This window comes from Macaca thibetana, chromosome 2, assembly GCF_024542745.1.
Source record: "Macaca thibetana thibetana isolate TM-01 chromosome 2, ASM2454274v1, whole genome shotgun sequence".
Taxonomy (NCBI): Eukaryota; Metazoa; Chordata; class Mammalia; order Primates; family Cercopithecidae; genus Macaca; species Macaca thibetana.
In genome coordinates this window covers 116,710,632-116,731,237 of record NC_065579.1, presented here as the reverse complement: position 1 = coordinate 116,731,237, position 20,606 = coordinate 116,710,632, and the positions used below count along the sequence as shown (strand labels likewise).

The window sequence follows — 20,606 nt, the reverse complement described above, 5'->3', positions numbered from 1 at the left end:
TTTTTTTCAAGCTTAAAGAAAAACTGTAGCTCCTTCTGATCTTTAGCATTTTACAGTTTAATAATTTCATATAGCAGAAGTGTTTCTGCAGAAAATGAGCTTTGAATATTTATGCATTTGCAACAGTCCACGAATGGCTTTGGAAAAAATTATTTGACTTTCATTTTGAAAACTCCATTTTTCTAAAAAAAACATAAATTCATAGTTTTCATGGAGAAGAGTGGTGGAGTGCAATGGAGCATATGGAAAGAACACTGAATTTGGAGAGAAAGGTATGAGTAGATGACATTTCCTTTTCCTTGTCTGATTCCTACTCATCATAGAAAAAATATACATTATATGTGGTATTCCTCTCTTCTTAACAGAAAACAATGTTTGGAAATTCCTGTGTAAAGCTAATTTGCCATGACGAATATAAAGCCCATTAATGGGATATCCAGGTCCCTATGGGAATTTTTTTTTTTTTTTAAACAGACACCATGTGGTGCAATCTGTTACAGTCTACAAGGTGGGGGTGGGGAGGGGAGCTCTGGAGGGGCCAGGAATAAAGTCATCTCTGGGAGTTTTTGAGGTATTAACAAAAATGGGAAAAACTACAGCAGGAGCCTTGGAAATACCTTCCCTTCTGCCCTCGATTGTAACCCAGGGTGTATTATGTTTACGCTTTTCAAAAATTATTTAGCAAGTCCTCAATTTTGGGGAGAAAAAAACCTGAACCTTTTTTGAGATGGTTAGATTGCCATTTGTTTTGTATTTTAATCTAACCTACTGGTGATTTAATTTACAGATCTCAAAGGAAGTGTACGCTCAAATATTTGAGGATGTTAATGTATCAACCACTGTGTAATTTTGGAATGTGCCTACTCGCTTGACACAATATTTTACCATCTAACAAATGTTTAGCCTTTTTTTCACTTGACTAAAGAGAAATAAGTTTCACATTGCTTCATTCACCTTCTTATGTGCATATGCTGGGAAAGATTGGATGTTAAAAAAAAAAAAAAACTTCCTCATGTTCCTTTCTACTACATCTAAATCTGTTTACCAATTCAAAGCTGCTAAAAAAACCTGCATTCTCCTGCTAAATCAACTGGATGGCTAGAAACCAAACTGTAATGTAAGAGAAAAAAATTATCAATTTATTTTCATGACAGAACATTCTTGAGAAGGTATAAAATTGTTCTGGTTGCTATGCCAGTTTTCTTTTTTCTTCCTTCCTCTGTCTTCTTTTTTCAAAGGCTTTTAGCTTTTAAGCTGATACTTTTTATAGTTATATAACAGTTCTAATATTTTGTGACATTTTGTATTGTGACACTATAGATGAAATTGTCATCGGACTGACACCCTGTGCTGTTTATTTCTTAATTACAACTGTTAACACTGTAGAGAAGCGTGCTAATCTGCCAGCACATATTATGAAAACAACATTATTGTTACCCACACCAACACCCACTCAACAGGATATTTCCAAGATGGTAGTTTAAAGGAACTTATCGGCACAATGGACATTTCAATATAGTTGTTGTTGTTGTTGTATATTTAGCTTTTCCTATTGTCTTCTTTTAAAGACACAAACCAGTTTGAAATTTAAAACAAACATTTCATTGTAATATAGCATAGGTACCCTTTACTAGCAGAGGTTGCCTCTACAGTTGGAAAGTTATAAATTTTTTTTTTTTTTTTTGTGATCAAGCAGTGGTGGACTGAGGAATCTCAAAGCTGTTTGGGGTTGTGACCTAACGCTTTCTGACTGACAGTTTTTTCAGGAATAATGAAAATAGAAGGAAGCGGGAAGGGAAAGTTTAAAGATGAAAAGACAAGAGTGGGGTTATGTGCATTCACAAGGTTGGCAATCCTTAAATAACCAAGTCAAAATCCAATAACCATTCCCAGCTCTAAAAGGCATCCTTTTTCAAACCAAGGCTGAGTCTTCCTGAAACTGGCTACTTATTGACTGTTTTATAGTTCAGTTCTTTCTGTCTCCAGAACTTTTAGAAGTTTGGTTATCTGTGAGGGATAAAATCTTATGAATTTATTTTCTCATACGTTATTTTACTAAAGCAGTTTATTTTAGGTGTCACTGTCTTTTAATTTGTTAAAAGAAACAATAATGGTTAAAAAAAAAAAAGAACCATGTTGATCCTATACGTTGTCCCTAAAAAGTAAGGATTCTAAAAAACTTAAAACCAGAGCCAAGATACCTGCTTAGAGAAGAATGATTGTAAATTGTTTTTTTTTTTTTAAACAACACACACACACAACACTGACAATAATTTAATTAATAAAGAATCCACCTTTTAATATTAGTGTTTAACACGTCTATGGGTTTGGAGGAAAGCAAATTCATGACCTTGAAATAGTAGTAGGTGATAGCATGAGACTTGCCAGTAAATTCTCATATCTTCACTGTCACTTAGGAGATAATGGAAGAATATAAACATATTTAATTCCTAAAGTTCCTGCAATAACCTACATACACCTTAACATTCAGCTTTATTAAACAGGCTTTTTGAAATAGCACGTGAAGAAGTCATCGCTATGCCTCATTTTGAATGGTATTTTCTGCTTCATTTTGATTTTCAACAGCAAAAGGATATGGTGCTCTTCCTAAAAGAAACTGTTCCCATTTGGGAATATATTCTTCTACTGATGCCCAGTAACGAGTCTGGAAAAAAAAATTCAAAAGTAAAAAAGCATATCAAGCAATTGAACTTGGCTCTTCATAATAGTCTAAATGTTTATTCACTTAAGTGTGTGTGTGCGTGTATATACACACACACACACATATACGTAGAATGCATTTCCTCTACAGAATATTTTATGTTAATTTTAGAAAAAAATCTGGCTACTTACTAGTGTTAATTTTCAAATTTCTCAGTAAAACCAGAGTCTGGCAGAATTACAGGTTTTAGAATTTTATTGTGATTTTACACGCCCTCTTGTGGCCAACTTCATGATTATTGCCAATAGTATCATTTATGGTGATATAACCATTAAATGTTTTTGTTTAGTATTCCAAATCCCAAACCAAATGATTACCCCATACTGAAATTATTACAATGAAATTATTAAACATAAATCATGCTTCAGGATTAACATCAAAAGATTTGACCTGAGATGAGATCAGGAACTGAAATACAACTAGTGTGTTATAGCACAGGAATCAGATACATTGGACCCTTGTGTAGGAAATATATATCCACTATAGTTTTTCCCCATTTTTATGATGACAAAATGTCAATATAATTTAATAATTTTTAATACAAACAGCTTGGAAGTTGAGATGTTGTATTATTGGTCTGACTGTAGAAGTCTATAGGCTGAAGTTCATGCAACATTGCGTGTTGTGTCTAGCTTTGATTTCTTGGGTGACTGCCCTAAGGAGGTCAAAGAGAACTAAACTGCCCAAAGCCCTGTGTCATAGGAGGGCAACTGATATTAGATCATCACTAGCAATCTCATTTTTGGAAATTCAGCCAATGAGTTAGCACTAGAAACACAAAAATATTCACTCCAAGCATTAAATACAGCAGTTCTGCAAGTTGAAAATGGTGAGGGATTCTATATGTCTATATATCTATGCATGTGGTCTCAGAAACAGCCTGACATACTTAAAGTAAAGGTCATCCTGCTGTGCAAGACTAGTTAAGAAAAATACCATCTGAGGCCCGTTGTTGGGAGTTTCCCTGACATTCGCAGCTGGGGTAACTCCCATTGTGTGGGTCCTGTATAGGCCAGAGTAAGGTATTGGAGAATCAGACAAAGAAAAAGACATGTCCAAGATACAACTTTGTACCAGAGTTTTTTGTATCCTTGATCACTGCCTTGTTTTGTTACCCTAGATGACACAGAAAATTGAGGGGAAAATTCTCAGCCTCTAATTTTGAGTCTATTAATCCCCAGGTGGGGAGAAAGCAAAACCTGTATTTGAGAAAGGTCATTAAAAATACAAAATGAAACTATTCTATATGTAGTAAATTCTCATTCATCACAAACGTATTCATATACCAAATATAGTTTATTTTTGCCAACCATCTTCCCAATCTGTTCTTGAACTGAACAAAATAAAGCAGACAAAAGCCATACTATATTGTATGATAATATGCATTTAATTAGCTCTGGTTAAATTTTTGGTGAAGGGACTAAACTGCTACTTCTAACATCAGCAAGCATTTGAGTTAGGTGTGTTGTCATCTCATGATTTAGTGCATATTGTCTGTTATGGTTTAACAGGATAGTTGTTTCTAAGTGACAAGGTGAAAAGATCCCCATCTTTATAAAATTTCCAATTGCTAAACTTTTAAAAATCAAGATACTTCTCAGTTACCTCCTATGTATAAAGCACAGTACTGTGGACATAAAAAGATCAAACAGGCATATCTTCTTTAATGTACTGAATAAACATACCTGGAAAATATATATAACCATTGTTTAACTTGTAGTGTGCTACTGATAGATAGAGTTTCTCTTTTTACATTTGTTCCTTAAGATGCTTACCTCAAGAGAAACCACCTCAGGCCGTGGAAGTGGGTGAATCCTGGTCTGTAGTGACTTTTCTGCTGCTTCTATATCCTGTAACAGATATCGGCATTTTATATTAAAGTGGATTTACATAAAACAAATGGCACCTGTACAAGCAATATCTATATCCCGAATCTCTCACCTCCACTCTTCTCTGGATATAGTTTGAATGGATGGAGGCACACCGCGGTAGGAAAACTGATCACTGTTCAATTAATCCATTTCAGATAAAGAATACAGCATTTCTTATTTTGAAATAGAGGTGGGGGAGGTGGTACTTCTAGGTTCTGCCTTTTCACTTTTGAATAGCTAGTAAATGTCAGTAATTCATGCAAAAAGAGTGTCTTATAATAGTGTTCAGCGCATTAATTTAGCTCTTACATCACTAAAAAACAGCCAGAAGGATAAAATAATAAAATATTCAGATACAAAAACAGTCAGATACTCAGACCCACCCTGTGCTAATCTTAAAAGTGAAGAGTTCTAGTCTCTCTAGAAGATGTAAATAGCATATCAATGGCACACATTTCATTTGTTCAATGTTCAATTAAAAAAATTATATGTATGCAAATATTCCATATATTTAATGGAAGCTCAGTGAGGTACCTCAGTACTTAGTGACAAGAACCTTTTCATTATACCATCTAGATCTTTTTAGTACTAGCTTTCTAAGCTAATTTCAATGGCAAGTTTTATTGCTAGCTAGTATGTCATTCAGCTGAAAGCATTCAAGCACCATGCTTTAATGTGTAGTTTTACTTGTAGATATGTGTATTTTTCTCTTATAGTTGTAAAAACACCAAGGTAACTAAACTTAATTCATACCCTGGTAAATATTCTTATCTTTATATATACATGAAGTAAATGCCCAGAAATGCAGGAGTCCACAAATTTTTAGTGGAACACTTGAGCATTGTCTAATAAACGCTCCCAAAATCAGCACCCATGTTGCCTTGTGCCCACTTATGTCTGTCAAGTTCACAATGTGGCCTTGGTCACAGGCCATATAAATTTTGTCTCTCTGTTGAGCTTAGTGAGTTGATAGAAAAGAGAAAGTTATCTGATTCCTGTACAAGCACTGGAGCAGTCTAAGTAGAGGGCTGTTGGACAGACGGAGAGAGATGGAAAAGGGCGTGGGAGTGGGGTGTGAAGAAGCCAATGCTGAACAGGAGAAAAGAGATAGCAGATGGTAGCGGCGGGAGCAAGGAATGGGTGTGAAATGTAAAAGGGAAAAACAGGAAATTCCCTAAAGGGACTCCCCAAAGTTGCACAACCATTAATGCACCTGCTGTCTGGAGGAAGGTGATTTGAAGGAAAAAAGCCATGAATTTAGGGAAAAAAGCTGATTTTTAGCATGTCTATCCCATACCAGAAGTTTATAGCTAAGATGCACGCTAAAGAGCTTTTGATGCTGATGCTATGACAGATACAGAAGCCTAATAACTTTTGTGTGATTACATTGAGATGTTACAAGGTCCTGGAAAAATGTTTTTTACCTTTATAAATCAAATAAACACAAATAAAATAATCACAAGTCCAATTATGGTCCTTACTGGAAGAAGTTATAAGATTATTGTTAATGGCAGATCTTGGTGCCACTAGCATTGTAGACAATATTATAAACATTTTTCTTGAAGACCAGAAAATAAGGATATTTAATATCTCTTATAGGAGAGCAGATTTCTAAATGGGAAAGCAGATACAAGTAGGAGACATATGGCCTGGTAAAGCAGGCCTATGGTTAAACACTTGACTGTTATCTCTGCAGTATTCTGACTATAAATTATCAGGCCTCTGAAAAACTTATTTCTTAGCTTAAGAGATATTTGCTTTCTTAGAAGACATGCTCACCTCTGATTCCTACTTTTCTTTCCCTTTGGCTGTCTAATTTTTCTCCCCTTGTTCCTAAGTGTGAGTTCTTAAGATCTGTGGCAGCTGTTCTCATATTTTTTATCTTCTGTCTCTCAAGACTGTGTCCTATCTAGCTTCAGTAACTTTTACTGTAGAGGCATGGCTAACCTTTCTTCCTAGCCCTTATTTCTCAACCAAATGAAACTAAGCTCATCTTATTCCTACAGGATATAATGAATGAACAATAGTAGGAATTCTCTTCCCTCAGATACCTATGCTCTATACTCTATCTTTAACTCTTCTTATACCTGCCATTTAAATTTTCAAAAGTCTATAAATTGTTCCTTCAGGATATCTCTCCTAGCCTTTCCATTTCACTTCCAATGCTATGGCCTTATGATTACACTTATTCATTCAACAAATACTTGAGGAGTACTTACTGTATGATGCATGCCTACAGTATGTCTTGTTTTACTTCCATCCATACCTAAGAGGGGATCAATTCATTTTTCTAAAGAACTACTTTGCATATGTCTTTCCCTAGACTTAAAAAATCATCAGTACCCACTACATAGAGGATGAAGTGTGAATTCCTTAGCCTGACTGAAAACAAACAAACAAACAAACAAACAACTTTGCAATTTGATCCTAGCCTTCTGTAGCCAGTTATACCCTAATACTTCCACATAAGAACCTTTCCTTTGATTATATACTACCACAAGGTAAGGACTGTGTCCCATACAACCTTTATGCATCTGAGTATCTCACAAAGTGCAGGGTGTGTACTAGGCATTAAATATTCATTAAATGAATACATAAGATGTAAAAGTTTCCTGATTATAAACCAAAACTTTTTTTTTTCAAAAGGTACCCGAAGCAGGCAGAGGGAAAGGAAAAAGGGGGGTGAAAAGGGAGGTGACACTTACTTGACTATACATTGTTCCCTTGTCTTATAGACTTGCCACTAGAACATTTAAAATTTTATATAGTTATAGGACAAATAAAAAAGCAATTCCCTCCAAATTGGAAACTAAATGTGACAAATCTAACTATTATGTAGTTTGTGGTATAACCACATAGAGAAGAGCTACATCAAGTATTCTTAGAACACAGTATTCACTGGACACCCTTTGTGGGGGTATACCCTGGGGACAAAAAGAAATTGTAAAAGTTATCTTACTGAAAACCATTCTCAGTAATCATATTATTGGTGATAGCCATGTCTGTATCATAGAATAATTCTTTGGAAACAGATTTTCGGTGTTGGAAAAAGAAGGTAGATGCGTAAGATCAGCAATTTTAAGTTAAATCTTCAATCGTGTAATTGAATTGGAGATACTGTTATAAGCTCTTGATGTATTTTATTTTAAACAATAACAAAACAAGTTGCAATAAGCATTCTTAGTACCCAGATTGAGGGCTCTAAATGTATTTCCTGCCAAAAGGAACCAGGGCTTCTTGGAGCAATGGCCAATTCCAGGTCTGGGCAGCAAAGGCACATAATGAGCCTGGAATAACTCATTACATCATAAAGAAGGGAAACTATCAAAGACTGTTAGGATAATGTCAAAGACATTCAGGAGTTAACTTGAAGAGGCTTCACCACAGTAAAAATGGGACACATAAGGCATAAATAAGAATAAAAATTGCAAGGGATTGAAACATTTCAAATCCCAGATAAACTAAAAACAAAATACCACCTTATTCATCACCATTAGAGGATGCCAGAGAACCAAACTATGATTTTGAAAGCTATAGAGAAAGTGTCCAGAAGTCATACCTTTTCCTACATGAACTGTACTTCAGTGTAACCAAATAAGTGATGAGGGGAAGATTCTCTTTCATATAAATAACAAGCAATTGAAAGAGAAGGAATAAAAGAATTTGAATATTCTTTTTGCAACCTCTAATGAATATATCTAGGCAATGATCATCAATGACTGCCAACATTCCAAAATGAGACAGCTAGGAATTATGGAAATGTTCTTCCCCCAAACAATGAACCTGAATCTGATCCAGCCTCTAGAACTTCACTGCTCATATGATAGCCATTAGCCTCATGTGACTATTGAGCACTTAAAATGTGGTAAGTCCAAATTAAGATGTGCTGTAAGTGCAAAACATATACTGAATTCGGAAGGCTTAGTAAGAAAAAGAATATGGGATATTTAATTACAAATTTTTGGTAGAAACATTTGAAATAATATTTTGTATATACCTCATGAAAATGTTATTAACATTAATTTCATCTGTTTCTTTTGACTTTGTTAAAAGTGGTTACTAGAAAATTTTAATTACATATGTGCTCACAGTATATTTCTGTTGGACAGCACAGCTCTAGATCAATTTACAGGAATTACAGAGAATACAGGAACATGCAAAATGATATGTCAGAGATGTAATTAGCAATATCCAAACTGAGAAACACATAGGACAAATGACCTAATTCCTTTAACACATAAATTAAAAAGTGGATGAAAAGGTCAGGGGGTACTTTTAGAGACGTATCAATCAATTACAATGTTGGATTTTATTTGGATTCTCATCCAAACAAATGTAAACATGCCTACAGATTTATCAGAGAAATGTGAACTCTGAATATTTGAGGAATTAGTGGTAATTTCTTATTGATAATAGTATTGTGATTTTGCTTAAAATAGTAAAATAGTCCTTATCATTTAATGATATACACTGAAAAAATACAGATATATTCAGAAATAGCTAAAGGTGAAACAATACGATTTCTGGAGAATACCTTCAAAATAAACTCAGTGGTTGGGGAAGGGGATGAGGTATATAGATGAAGCAAGATTGGCCATGTTTCGATAATTATTGAATCTGGGTAATAAGCACATGTAAGTACATTCTTCCATTCCCTTTTCTATATAGGCTTGAAACTCTTCATAACAATTAAAAAACAAGTTCCCAGTGTGTATGATAGTATAAATGTTACTCTATGGCAGAACTGAGAAGGCTATGTTTAAATGAGTTGATTCATGATTAGGAAAGGTAAAATATGAGCACAGAAAGTCACATGCTGAGATCTCTTTTTCTCCCTATCCCTATACATGCCACTTCCTCCAAAACTTGAAATCTAATACCTCACTATAAATATATACAGTGAACCTAGCTATGGCCAGGCTGGTTTTAATCTTTTAAGCTGCTGGAGGGCCAATTTCTGGGATATGAAAAATAAGATACTGAAGCACGAGATACAGGGTCATTGGTACAGGAACATGCAAGCATTTATTAAACGTATTCTTCAAGGAATTGGAGGTGAGAAAGGTAAGAAGGAAAGAAGAGAGGGTCCTATAAGTCACCAACCATCTTGGGTGGCAGTTTGTTGAAGTCCCTGTTTAACTGCCAACTGCCCCATGAAGGCTTCCAGGGTGTTCTTCAGTGGAAGCATTCTCTCACCGGCTGCATCCATTTCTCATTCTTTCTCACCCCGGAGTGTTTGTCCAGCTGACTCATGAGCTTACTCTGGAGATGATGTTGACTTACAGAATTGCCTTTTTTGTTTTTTTTTTGAGATGGAGTCTCACTCTGTCGTCAGGCTGGAGTGCAGTGGCACGATCTCGCTCACTGCAACCCCCCAGCTTCCCGGGTTCAAGCAATTCTCCTGCCTCAGCTTCCCGAGTAGCTGGGACTACAGGCACACACCACCACACCCAGCTAATTTTTTGTATTTTTAGTAGAGACGGGGTTTCACCATGTTGGCCAGGATGGTCTTGATCTCGTGATCCGCCTGCCTCAGCCTCCCAAAGTGGTGGGATTACAGGTGTGAGCCACCGCACCCGGCCCTACTTATAGAATAGCCTTTCTAGATAAAACTAAATTTTATGGTAGGTACATGGGGAGAGATGTCAGCTTACATTGTGGCAGTATTTATAGAAACACAATTTTCTCTTTCTCTTCCAAATCTATACCAATTCTGTTATGTTCTTAAAAGGCAGATAAATTCCATTTTACTAATACTAACAGGGAAAAATCACCCACCCTGTGTTTTCAAAGTTCACTATCTTTTATGATAGTTACTGACTGAAGCCTATTCTTCACTACCTACATTCATATCTATTCATTTACTAATATGTGCAAATATTTGATGGAATTGGTCTCTTCTTCACTGCTCCTTTATAAAATACATTCTTTGATATTTTATATTCCTGCTGTTTTCCAAAGGAATTTACAGACATTGAGTTCAAGGTGAATTCTGTTGGAACTTATTTAAATCTAAAAATAATTTTGTGTTTTTTAATTTTATGTGTAATTTTTACAAAGACTCAATTCAGAGGGTATGTGTAACAGCTGTCTTTAAAAAAACAATAGTCTCCCTAGTCAGGATTAAGGCACATGTTTCCTTGTAAGTTTTCTTTTAAATCTTCCATTTCAGAGTAATAACTGTCTCTACACCAATCATGCAAACCCCTTGTTAAGATCATTCCCAAGTATTTTAGAATTTTATTGCTAATGTGAATGTGATTTCTTATATTTTCCAGTTGTATACCTAGAATTACTATTGATTTTTGTATCTTTTATCCACCAATTTTACTTAACTCATATTATACTACTTTCAGAACAAATTTGGTTTTTTAAAGTATATAACCATATCATTCCAAAATGCTAGTGTTATACTGTCCTTTTCAAAAGTGAAAGCTCATTCCTTTTTAATGTTCATTATATTGGTCAGAAGATCTAAATAAGGTCAAATAATGGATGTTAATAGACGTCATCCATATTTTGTACTCTTATTACAGAAATGCTTTCAAGTTTTATTGGAACCATTTTTAAAGTGTAGGCTGTAGTTCTAAAGTACCTATCCTAGATGTAACTTAACCTGTCCTGAACAAGTGGTATCAGGAGTAATTGCCCTATGGTTTCCTCATCTTTAAATTAAGGAATTAGCCCAGATCAGTGGTTTTTCACAGTTCCTTAAAGCCACAGCTGGGCAGTCAAGGAAAGACTGAACAGGTGGTGCTTTGACCCAAAGCAGGTCCACTTCTATCTATTTTAACAGGAAAACAAGTTTTAATGCAAAAAAATTGAATACCTTTAGATGAGAATCGAATCTAATATACATATTTTTAAAGTGTCTACCAACTCAAAATTCTGCAATCAAGTCTTATTTATTTATTTTTCCCCAGACACAGAGTCTCACTCTGTCACTCAGGCTGCAAGTACAGTGACTTCGGTGCATGATCATAGCTCACTGTAACCTTGAATTCCTGGGCTCCAGGGAACCTCCTGCCACAGCCTCCCAAGCAGCTGGGACTACAGGCATGCACCACCATGTCCAGCTAATTTTTTTAACTCTTTTTTAGAGACAGGGTCTTGCTGTGTTGCTCAGGCTGGACCTGAACTCCTGGGCTCAAGTGATCCTCCTGCCTTGGCCTCCCCAAGGATAATCCAAAGATTATAGGCATGAGCCACTGTGCCTGGATAAGTCTCATTTATTTTACTTTCATAATGACTTCTATGGTAGAGCCACTAAAATTCTTTTGAAAGTTTAAAAACATATGAGGGAAAGTAGGATTTTAAAAATTGCATATGCAATGACTCAAAGAATGCAAAAAAAGAGAAGAGGCAGCATCTCTAGCAGCAAGCACTGTGTTTGTGATATAATAGGTACTCAATAAATGTTTACTGAAGTACTCAAAGAAAATATACAAAAATATATTAATTTTAGATCAGCGGGATGATATGGAAGGTATGCTATTTCGTCTTTACCCTTTAATTTTTTTTTTTTTTACAGTGGGAATATTTCACTTTGATAATCAGGGGAAAAATATCATACCAAATTGAAGTTTCTCATAACTGTGAAACCAGGTTCATTATGTTCCTTATATATGTATGACTATGATTTCTTAGCTACCCTTCTGAACTCTATTCTCTCCATTTTTGAAATCATCTTGCATCTAAATAGCAAATGAATCTTCCTTAAATACCCACTCATTTATTTCTTACATAAGTCTATATTTTTCTTTTGCTTAGTCATTTTCAGTACTGAATTATGTCTATACATCAAGTCTCAACTTCTTTGGTCCGATAACACATATCCAACCTTGTTTCCTGTGAATTTCTAAGCTAGTTAGTCACACTCCCAGGATCATTAACAGGGTCATTCAGTCTTCTGGTCTTGGCTCTTTTGTAAGAATCCAACAGTATGCCTTGCCTTCTGCCTATTCAAATACAGGCTAGGCTTAGCTTCTTCTTTGAGACCTTTTTGAATATTCTAGCTCTCAAAGATTTTTTAAATTCTTATTTCTGTAGTCCTGACTCTATTCCATGTAATTTAATGTTTGATCACACAAAGTCTCTGGGTTCTTGATATCAAGAGCTCTGATTTATACTTATTTTGTTGTCCCTACTTTCTGCCCAGAACTAGCTCAACAGTAAGGACCCTCTAAGCATTCATCAAATACTTGCTCATTAAAAGGAAAATGCTTGAAAACTAAATATCATATCACGTGCTGCAGGTAGGTAGCAATTAAGCCTTCTAATTTAGTTTTTCTAACTTTTCAGAGCAAATTCCAGATTATCCTATATATTTCCATTTAAAAATAAATATTGCTAACACCATTGGGCAAGTAAGACATATGGCAATATAGAATGCTTTGGTAGCACTATGGCTGTGACTTAAATTACTGTGGATCAAACTGCCAGAAGCTGAGAAGATAACTGAATTTTCCTCTTCCTTTATCCTCTAGTGAGGACAGAAGATAACTATATCATGCCTATCGATGAAAATATTTAACAATAAAAAACTGAAAACACTGCTTTATAACTTAAATAATATAGTCTTACTACCAAATGTTTTAGTCATAGGATCTCTTGGAAGCTTGAATGGAAGCAAACTTTAGGGTTTTAATTATGGATGAAGCCATACAATTCTGGAAGCAAAGTATAACAAGCAGCCAAAAATGTTACACATATGATTCTACTCCAAATGGGCACATTGGCCAAATGGTGAGGCCCCGCACAATCATACACTTTGACCACTCCTCCATATCCATCAAGAGGGAGCTGGGAAATCTGTTATCATAGATATGAATTCTGTGTGTTTGCCTAGTCAGGCAAAATCAAATTGTTCTTGTTTTTATGATGTTTGATAGTTGTGAGTTGGCTCTCAATAGCTTATAGGTACTTTATGGCCTTTCAGGATTTCCTTTCAAATAAAAGAAGATGAAAGATGGAAAGGTACATCTTCTATTTCTTACTTCTTGCAAAAGGGTGACCTTACACTTCCTTCTGTAGTCATTGATTTTCTAGTTGATTGCAAACAGAGTTCAATTTTTTTTTAATTAAAAAAAATGAGGATACATATGTTACTTATCTAACTGACATGGGCTTTTAAAAAAGATGCTGCTTTAGTAATTCTACTTATTACTCAGAACCAATAAATTATATAAATCAATATTATGAAACTTACCTAAAAGATTTTTGAGGAGGTGGGATAAATTTCTATATTCAAGTCATGGAAACTTACCTTTAAAAGACTAAGGTTCCTTTTAAAAGCAGTCTCAACTGTTTGGAGTTGAGATGCCTTTTCTGTATGTTGATCACCCAATTTATTCTCCATTTGTTGAAGTAACATTAATCTTTGTGATACTCTAGAAAAAAATGAAGATTATAGAGTTAAAAAATTAAAAGCAAACATTTTACTGCTTGACCAATATAAAAAATTCATTTCTTAATAACACCTCACTTCAACTCTAACCTATTCTAAAAGTCAATTACTATGTCCACTAATAAGACAGTGAAAAATCTGAGGTAGTTCAATAAGTCTTAAGTCAATCTGGTTAAAATCATTTTTATTTTCATTAACATATTCTTTATATATGCCATAAGTACATGCTTCTGTTTTTTTAGCCTCTCTGGTCTTTTGAAATTATTTTAGAATGTTGAAGATATGTTTTAATTTTTGGTGAAAATGCAAACTGTAATACATATCCCTTTGTACACATAGTTATATATACCTCCCGACACACATACATTGATATAACTTGCTATATGAAACCTTCTGCTTAACACTTCAGTACCCCTGAATCTCATGTTACACATTTAGAATTGTGCTAAACTTCCATATGTTTGAAGAAGCAATAAAAATATTTTTTCCCTCTTTTTCCAAGAGAAAGATGATGGTTTGATATATGAGTGAGAGGCTGTGTGTATGTATGCATACTCACAACAAGGTAAAACAGTAATTGAAGAAAGATGTAAAAAATTACAAGTCAATATCTTCAAACTACTTTGTTACATATAATATACTTTAAAAGTTTCTTGCTGGTCAAATGCTTATTTTATACATTTTTGTTCTTTTTAAGACAATATGTAAGATGATTAAAAGATACATAAGTTGGTATACACAACAGTCAAACTGTTTCCCAAATAGCTGTGGAGGTTCTCAAGAAACACTGTGTTTCATCGGGCTGTCTTAAAGGTGGAATTAAAATCCCAAGTCTATGAATAGTCAATTTTTTGGTAAGGAAAGTATCTTATGAGCCAAGGAAAGAACGTCTGGTAATTAATTAAAGAAAAGGAAAACCTGAAAGCCCACAGAGAGAGGAGGAAAAGAGTGAATAATACAAAACAAAGAGCAGGACTGGCTACACAATTTGAGGGTCCAGTCTAAAATGATGCAAAACAATGGCATGAGAGCATTAAACCAAATGCAAGACCTATGACTATATATAAGTCATATACCCATGAAGCCAGTCCTGGGTAAGAGGTTTAGAGAAGCCCATTAAATACCAATGTGGAGCCTAGAAGGGGTGGGAGGAGGGGCAAATTTATTTATATATTACTTACAAAGAGTAAAAATACATAGAACATATCTTTTAATCTTGCTTATTCATAAGAAACAAGGACATTCCCTAACACTAAGACCTCTTAAGTGTCAGAAAATTAAAATGACATGCTTTCAAATTTTTAAGTCATCCTGTGCATACAAAATTTCACTAACAAAGCTAGTTCAATTTCTATATCTGAATCATCCTTTTAAAAAAAACTTACATTTCTTCATGTCTTTTAGAAAGGCGAATTTCTTGAGCAAACAAGGAAGTCATCTTTAATCAAAGCTGTCATAAAGAATAAAAACATTTAAAGTTACTTCTACCACATGTCCTCAGCTTTGCAACATTTGATTATTTTAGTAGCTTAATCCATTGGTTCTCTCAGAAGAGAAACCAGAAGAGAAAAGAAAACTTCTCAGAAGAGAAAAGAAAACTTAAGATGTAATAATGTATAAAATGAAAGGACGCGATTAAACACATTTTTATTCAGCATGCCAGTTTTATCTAAGAACACCATGAATTAGGTAAACCCAACATATTTCGTATTGTCTCCCCTTTTCTTTCTAGACTCTAACCTCAATCAGAATTAAAAACAAACAAGCAGCTGGTACTAAGACTAGTAAACGTTTTATTGCATCAACAGAAAAAAAATCCGCTCTGTAAAATTCAACACAGGAACACCATCGCTTATGCATGTGCAAACACACATAGACAGAAAGGCAGGCAAACAAGTATGAGAACCAACTGGAAATTCAAGGTCTTTCCTTTATTGGAAGAGTGCCCAGTTCTACCATCTCTCTTCTAAATAGGAAATTACTTTTCATGCGTAACTGTGAGGAAAAGCACAATTAGATAGATACCTTCCCCTTCCCCTGGCTGCTCAGCACTCTCATTTGTGGAGTGTAGGAAAGCCCATTTTCATGGCACACTTTACACAACGAGCAAGCTCACCTTGGCTAAAGACATTGGACCGATACAGACAGAGGTCTAGTGAAATGCTTTGAAGGCCTCCAAAACTGCAGACAACTCATCTGGTTGGGCTTATAAGCTGAAAGTGCTTGCCCTAAGGGAGAAAAAGAGGAATAAAATTACTTCCTGAAATGAAGCTTTCCTAAATTTTATGAAATTAAACATCTATGCACTCCATAAAGATTGTCTAAAGATGGACACACCGCCCGAGTGTCCAGCCCTGCTAGAAAGCCCACGCCTATTGAGTGTAGGGCGCTGAACCCGGCCAAGGAAAACGGAAACACCGCCCTGCCCTCATTAGGTTTCCTCCTCTAGGCATGGCTGCCTTTCCTTCAGCACCGCGGACAGCAATCGCTCACAGGCCCGCCCTCCAGGGTCTAATTACAGATATTTTCAGCTAACATCACCGCAGGCCAATCCTCGCCGCCCTCCTCTCGGTTTCCTTTTGCAACAAGGCCAATTAACGCAGCGCCAAGGGAATCCCGGAAAGTCGGTTCATGGTAACTTTTCTGTGAGGCCCGCTATCAGCACTTCAGACAAAACCAAATCAAATTCTCCCTTAGAACCGAAGATCCGCACCTTCTCAGAGTCATCTGCCCTCCGGCCGCCCCAACTCCCGCTTATACCCAAAGGACTCATGAACCTTCCTCATCAACCTGGCTCTTTACGTTAACAACATCCTCCCCAGCGGTCCTGCAGGCCCCTGCGCAACCGTCAGGCAGTCAGGGCATCCACCCACGGTCCGACTCCACTCACCGAGCCCGCCTCTGAGCCCTTCCGGGAAGGCACCAGCTACTGCGCCGACGCCGGGGCCTCAGCGCAGGCCAGGGCGTGGTCACGTTGCCATATTTGCGCACGCGCGGCGCGCGGTGACGTCACCGCATCTTTATAAAGGGCCGCCTTGGGGCGCGAAAGGTTCGTGAGGTGTAGTCGCGGCAACCAGAAGGTGGGCGTGTGGCACGCGGCGCGCGGGAGGGTGACTTGGAAGGGTCTTTACGAACCCTAGGGAAAGGCGGTCTGGTAGTAAGTCCATTTCAAGACCTTTTAAAGTGAGACCTGCATATGTTGAAAGAGTTTTAGAGAGTGAAGCTGGGTCCTTAGAAGCTGGAATGTCCCAGCAGAATGTAGAAGTGCGAAAAATTCGGCAAAGTACAGAGTGAGTGGAATTTACAGTCGGTTTATTCAGCGAGTGCATATGAAGCAGCTTCGAGGTGCTTCGTCCTGGACGTCTCATACTGAGCAGAGCAACGAGAGCCCCTGCCCGCTCATTGTTGGTAGACCCCGCGTTGACAGTAGTATTGCTGGATTACGCCTTGAGTGGTTTCTGAGTGTCAGTCGCCATATTTACATTGGTTATCTCGTTGAGTCCCCGCAACGCCCTGTGAAATGGGCACCATTAGCTTCATTTGACAGCCAAGGAGACAAGCGTGGTTGTTAATTTAGCGCTCTTTGTAATAATATCTCGTTGCTGTAAAGTGCATTTCTTAATTTTTGTTCTTGAAATAACTGAAGTACGTGGTAGTGTTAGTTCTCTAATATGCAGAGGAAGAAAAGGTTCAAGAGAGGTAAAGTTGTTTTCTTTATAAAGGATGCTCTGCTGGTAAAACACAAAGAGCTAAGGACTCCAAAATCCAAGGTATATTTTTAATTTTCTCCTTCCAGAATATTTACGTAAAACGTAGCTCTTGCGTCAGGACCTCTGCACTTAATGTTTCCTTTGCCTGGAAAGCCCCTTCTTCAGACATTTATAGATTCGATTCCCTGTATCTTTCAATCTACCTCCTCACAGAACCATTCCTCTAATCTCCAATATAAGAAGATCCCCACCTCCTGGCTCCGTATCCTCCACCTGCTTTATTTTTTCCATAACACAGTAACAATCCATATATTGTGTAATCACTCATTTATTTGTTTGCCAGTGCACCCACCACTAGAATTTGAACATCCTAAGAGCAAGTATTTTTGTCTCTGCTTTGCTGATGTATCCTCAGCAACCGGAACTGCCTGACATACAGGTGCTCAGTAAATATTTTTGAATGAACGGATGAAATAATTCCTCCCGTTAACATTCATCATAATTTCAGAGTACTCTATCTTCACTTGATAGGAGCTTTGATTTTGCTGTTCCATACCCTTACCACTTAGGAAAGATGAAAAGTAGACCCTTGAGTGGTCCTGTGTTCTAGGAATAAAATAAAGCTTTTGCACGGTTACATGGAATTCTTGTTTATTTTTTGTGTACATTTACAAATAAGGATTTTTCTTAAGTTGGTAATGGGTTGTGTGAAAATAATAACTGTAGGCTCATTATAGCATTTGTTTGTTGCTTGACAAACTGCTAACTCCCTGCTTGTGTAAGTTTGCATAGTAACACAGTTGGGACAAATCCAGCTCTTTCAACGTTGAGCCCAACTTTTGTAGGTCACCATCCGCCTTAGCTGTGAACTGAGGAATACCTTGGGAGTTTTCTTGCAGTTTTTAAGAACAGTAATCAGGAATATATCACAGACACTTGGAGGTTATCTAGATAGACTTTGATAATTTGTTTTATAGCATCCAATAAAAGTGGGTAATTTCTACTTAAAGATCTACTGTGATAGCTGCATTTCTCATCATATTGCCCACAGCTGATCCTTTCTGTGAGTCACCAGGCTGGTGAGGAAGAATCTCTGGCAACAGTGTATCTATTAACATATAGCTTCTGTGTTTATCAGGTAAGTTTGGATACTTTCTGGAGTGAGGTATTCACAGCCTGCCATGAAAATTATTGCAACCTACTAAGTAACAACTGATCCATAATGAGACAGTCTGCAAGGTGTTGTGAAATTATTGTTTCCTAACCCCTGGACTAGTTCTGTGCACCAGCATGCTATGATTATCTCCTCAGCCTCATATAATCTTCTCTAATTGCCCCCTACCTTCATTATTTATAAAACATTGTATCATTTAGTCATAAATTCTATAAAGATGTATGTATTAAACATCTGTAAGATGTAATCTGCCCTTAAGAGCCTAGAAGCTGGCTGGGCTTTTAAAGTATACACAAAAAGCTGGAGGATGATGGCTGACAACATAAAAATGGTTTTTATTGAATGTTTATTCTGTACCAGTCACTTTCCATGAATTACCTTATTCTCATAAAAACCCTGTGAGCAAGTGTGCCAAAGTCTTACTATCCTCATTTTTATAACTGAGAAAATTGAGACTTAGAGAAATGATTTACTTAAGATCACAGTGCTAGTAAATGAACTCCAAACTGTTTGATGTTAGTATTCTCAATAATTCTGTATGTTATCTTGAGATTATGTAATTAAAAAGTATGCCGATTATGAGGATAAGAAAGGAAAGAGCACCATGAGCTGGAATAGTATAGACAACATTTTGAAGGACTGAGGTGGACCTTGAAAAATGGGCTGATTTGGAAGTCTTTTTGTGATTGGGTGTATCAAGTGGCAGGAGAGTGTGGTGTGGAGTGTTCTAAGTGAGGGAAGCAACTTGCATAGAAATGTGTGCATGTGAGTACATCTGGTGTGAGCCCTAGTGGAAAGGAAGCATTGGGAAGAATGTTTTCTCCTCATTTTCCTTAATTTTGAAGATTTCATTTCTGATGCCAGATACTTTGAAAATGGAGGTTTGATAGTAACAAAGGAAATTATTGGAGGAGGTAAGACTGTTGAGTAGAGAATAGAAATTAAGACAGAAAAGGAAAGCTTGAGGATGGAAAAGGAAGGACAAGCTTTGAAGAGTAAGAAATAAAAAAATTGCAAAATCCTTGACTATTTCAAATACTCCAAGTTATTAACAGTAAATTCTGTTATAGTTTATATAAAGGCCATCTTTTTAGACCCCCTTTGAGTTTACTCTAGGTAGACAAGTACTAAAAAAATAAAGAGCTTATGACTGACATAGTTAGTTTTTCTTTCTATTTCAGGAAATCCTGGATGAAATTTGGTAAAGTGGGTCCAATTGCCTGTGTACTTTACTTTGAAATAAAATCATCAGAAATTTACCTTGTTCAATAATTGTAGTCTGTTCATTTTATTATGGTAAAATATTCTGTACTCAAAATATATCTGAAATGCTTTAAATTGGCCCTTGATGGATATTGAGTAGAGAGAATTTATAAGCAGATACTTCTTTAGAGCTTTTGTTAGTGAACCAGGTATCAATTTAGGTTCAATCAGATAAAATGCTTCAATAGAGAAATCATTCTCACAGTTGATGTTTATGTTCTAGACATTCTCTGCAGAGATAACATCTTGCTGATAAAACTATGTTCAATCCTAGAGATTGCCAGTGAGAATTTGCATATGCCTCTTCCTTCCTTGGAAAAACAAAAACCTCAGTAGTTATAAAATGCACTTGAGAAAACATTAGAAATTTTAAACTGAAAGCACGCATGATGATTCTTAGGAAGTCATTTGTTTGTTGTATTATAGTGGGAGAGGGAAAGCTTCCCTTCTACTCTCTTTG

The 20,606-nt window shown here is 36.2% G+C and overlaps 1 protein-coding gene and 1 long non-coding RNA gene across 4 annotated transcripts; one reads left to right on the top strand and one right to left on the bottom strand.

Moving 5' to 3' along the window:
- Positions 1-2,273: 2,273 nt before the first annotated feature.
- On the bottom strand, positions 2,274-17,025 carry C2H3orf14 (chromosome 2 C3orf14 homolog). 3 transcript variants are annotated; one of them, XM_050781274.1, is made up of 6 exons: positions 16,890-17,025; positions 16,116-16,227; positions 15,385-15,449; positions 13,859-13,982; positions 4,498-4,572; positions 2,274-2,665 (listed from the first exon to the last, which is right to left on the bottom strand). In XM_050781274.1, the coding sequence occupies exons 3-6, from the start codon at positions 15,435-15,437 to the stop codon at positions 2,537-2,539; spliced, it is 381 nt and encodes a 126-aa protein (XP_050637231.1). In that variant the 5' UTR covers positions 15,438-15,449; positions 16,116-16,227; positions 16,890-17,025; the 3' UTR covers positions 2,274-2,536. The 3 variants fall into 3 exon arrangements, with proteins under 3 accessions (XP_050637231.1, XP_050637232.1, XP_050637233.1); XM_050781275.1 differs by having other exon boundaries at positions 16,777-16,922; XM_050781276.1 differs by having other exon boundaries at positions 16,790-16,908.
- Positions 17,011-20,105, top strand: LOC126948860 (uncharacterized). Its single transcript, XR_007723556.1, has 3 exons — positions 17,011-17,079; positions 18,761-18,847; positions 20,065-20,105. It is a non-coding gene; the product is annotated as an uncharacterized LOC126948860 (long non-coding RNA).
- Positions 20,106-20,606: the final 501 nt, after the last annotated feature.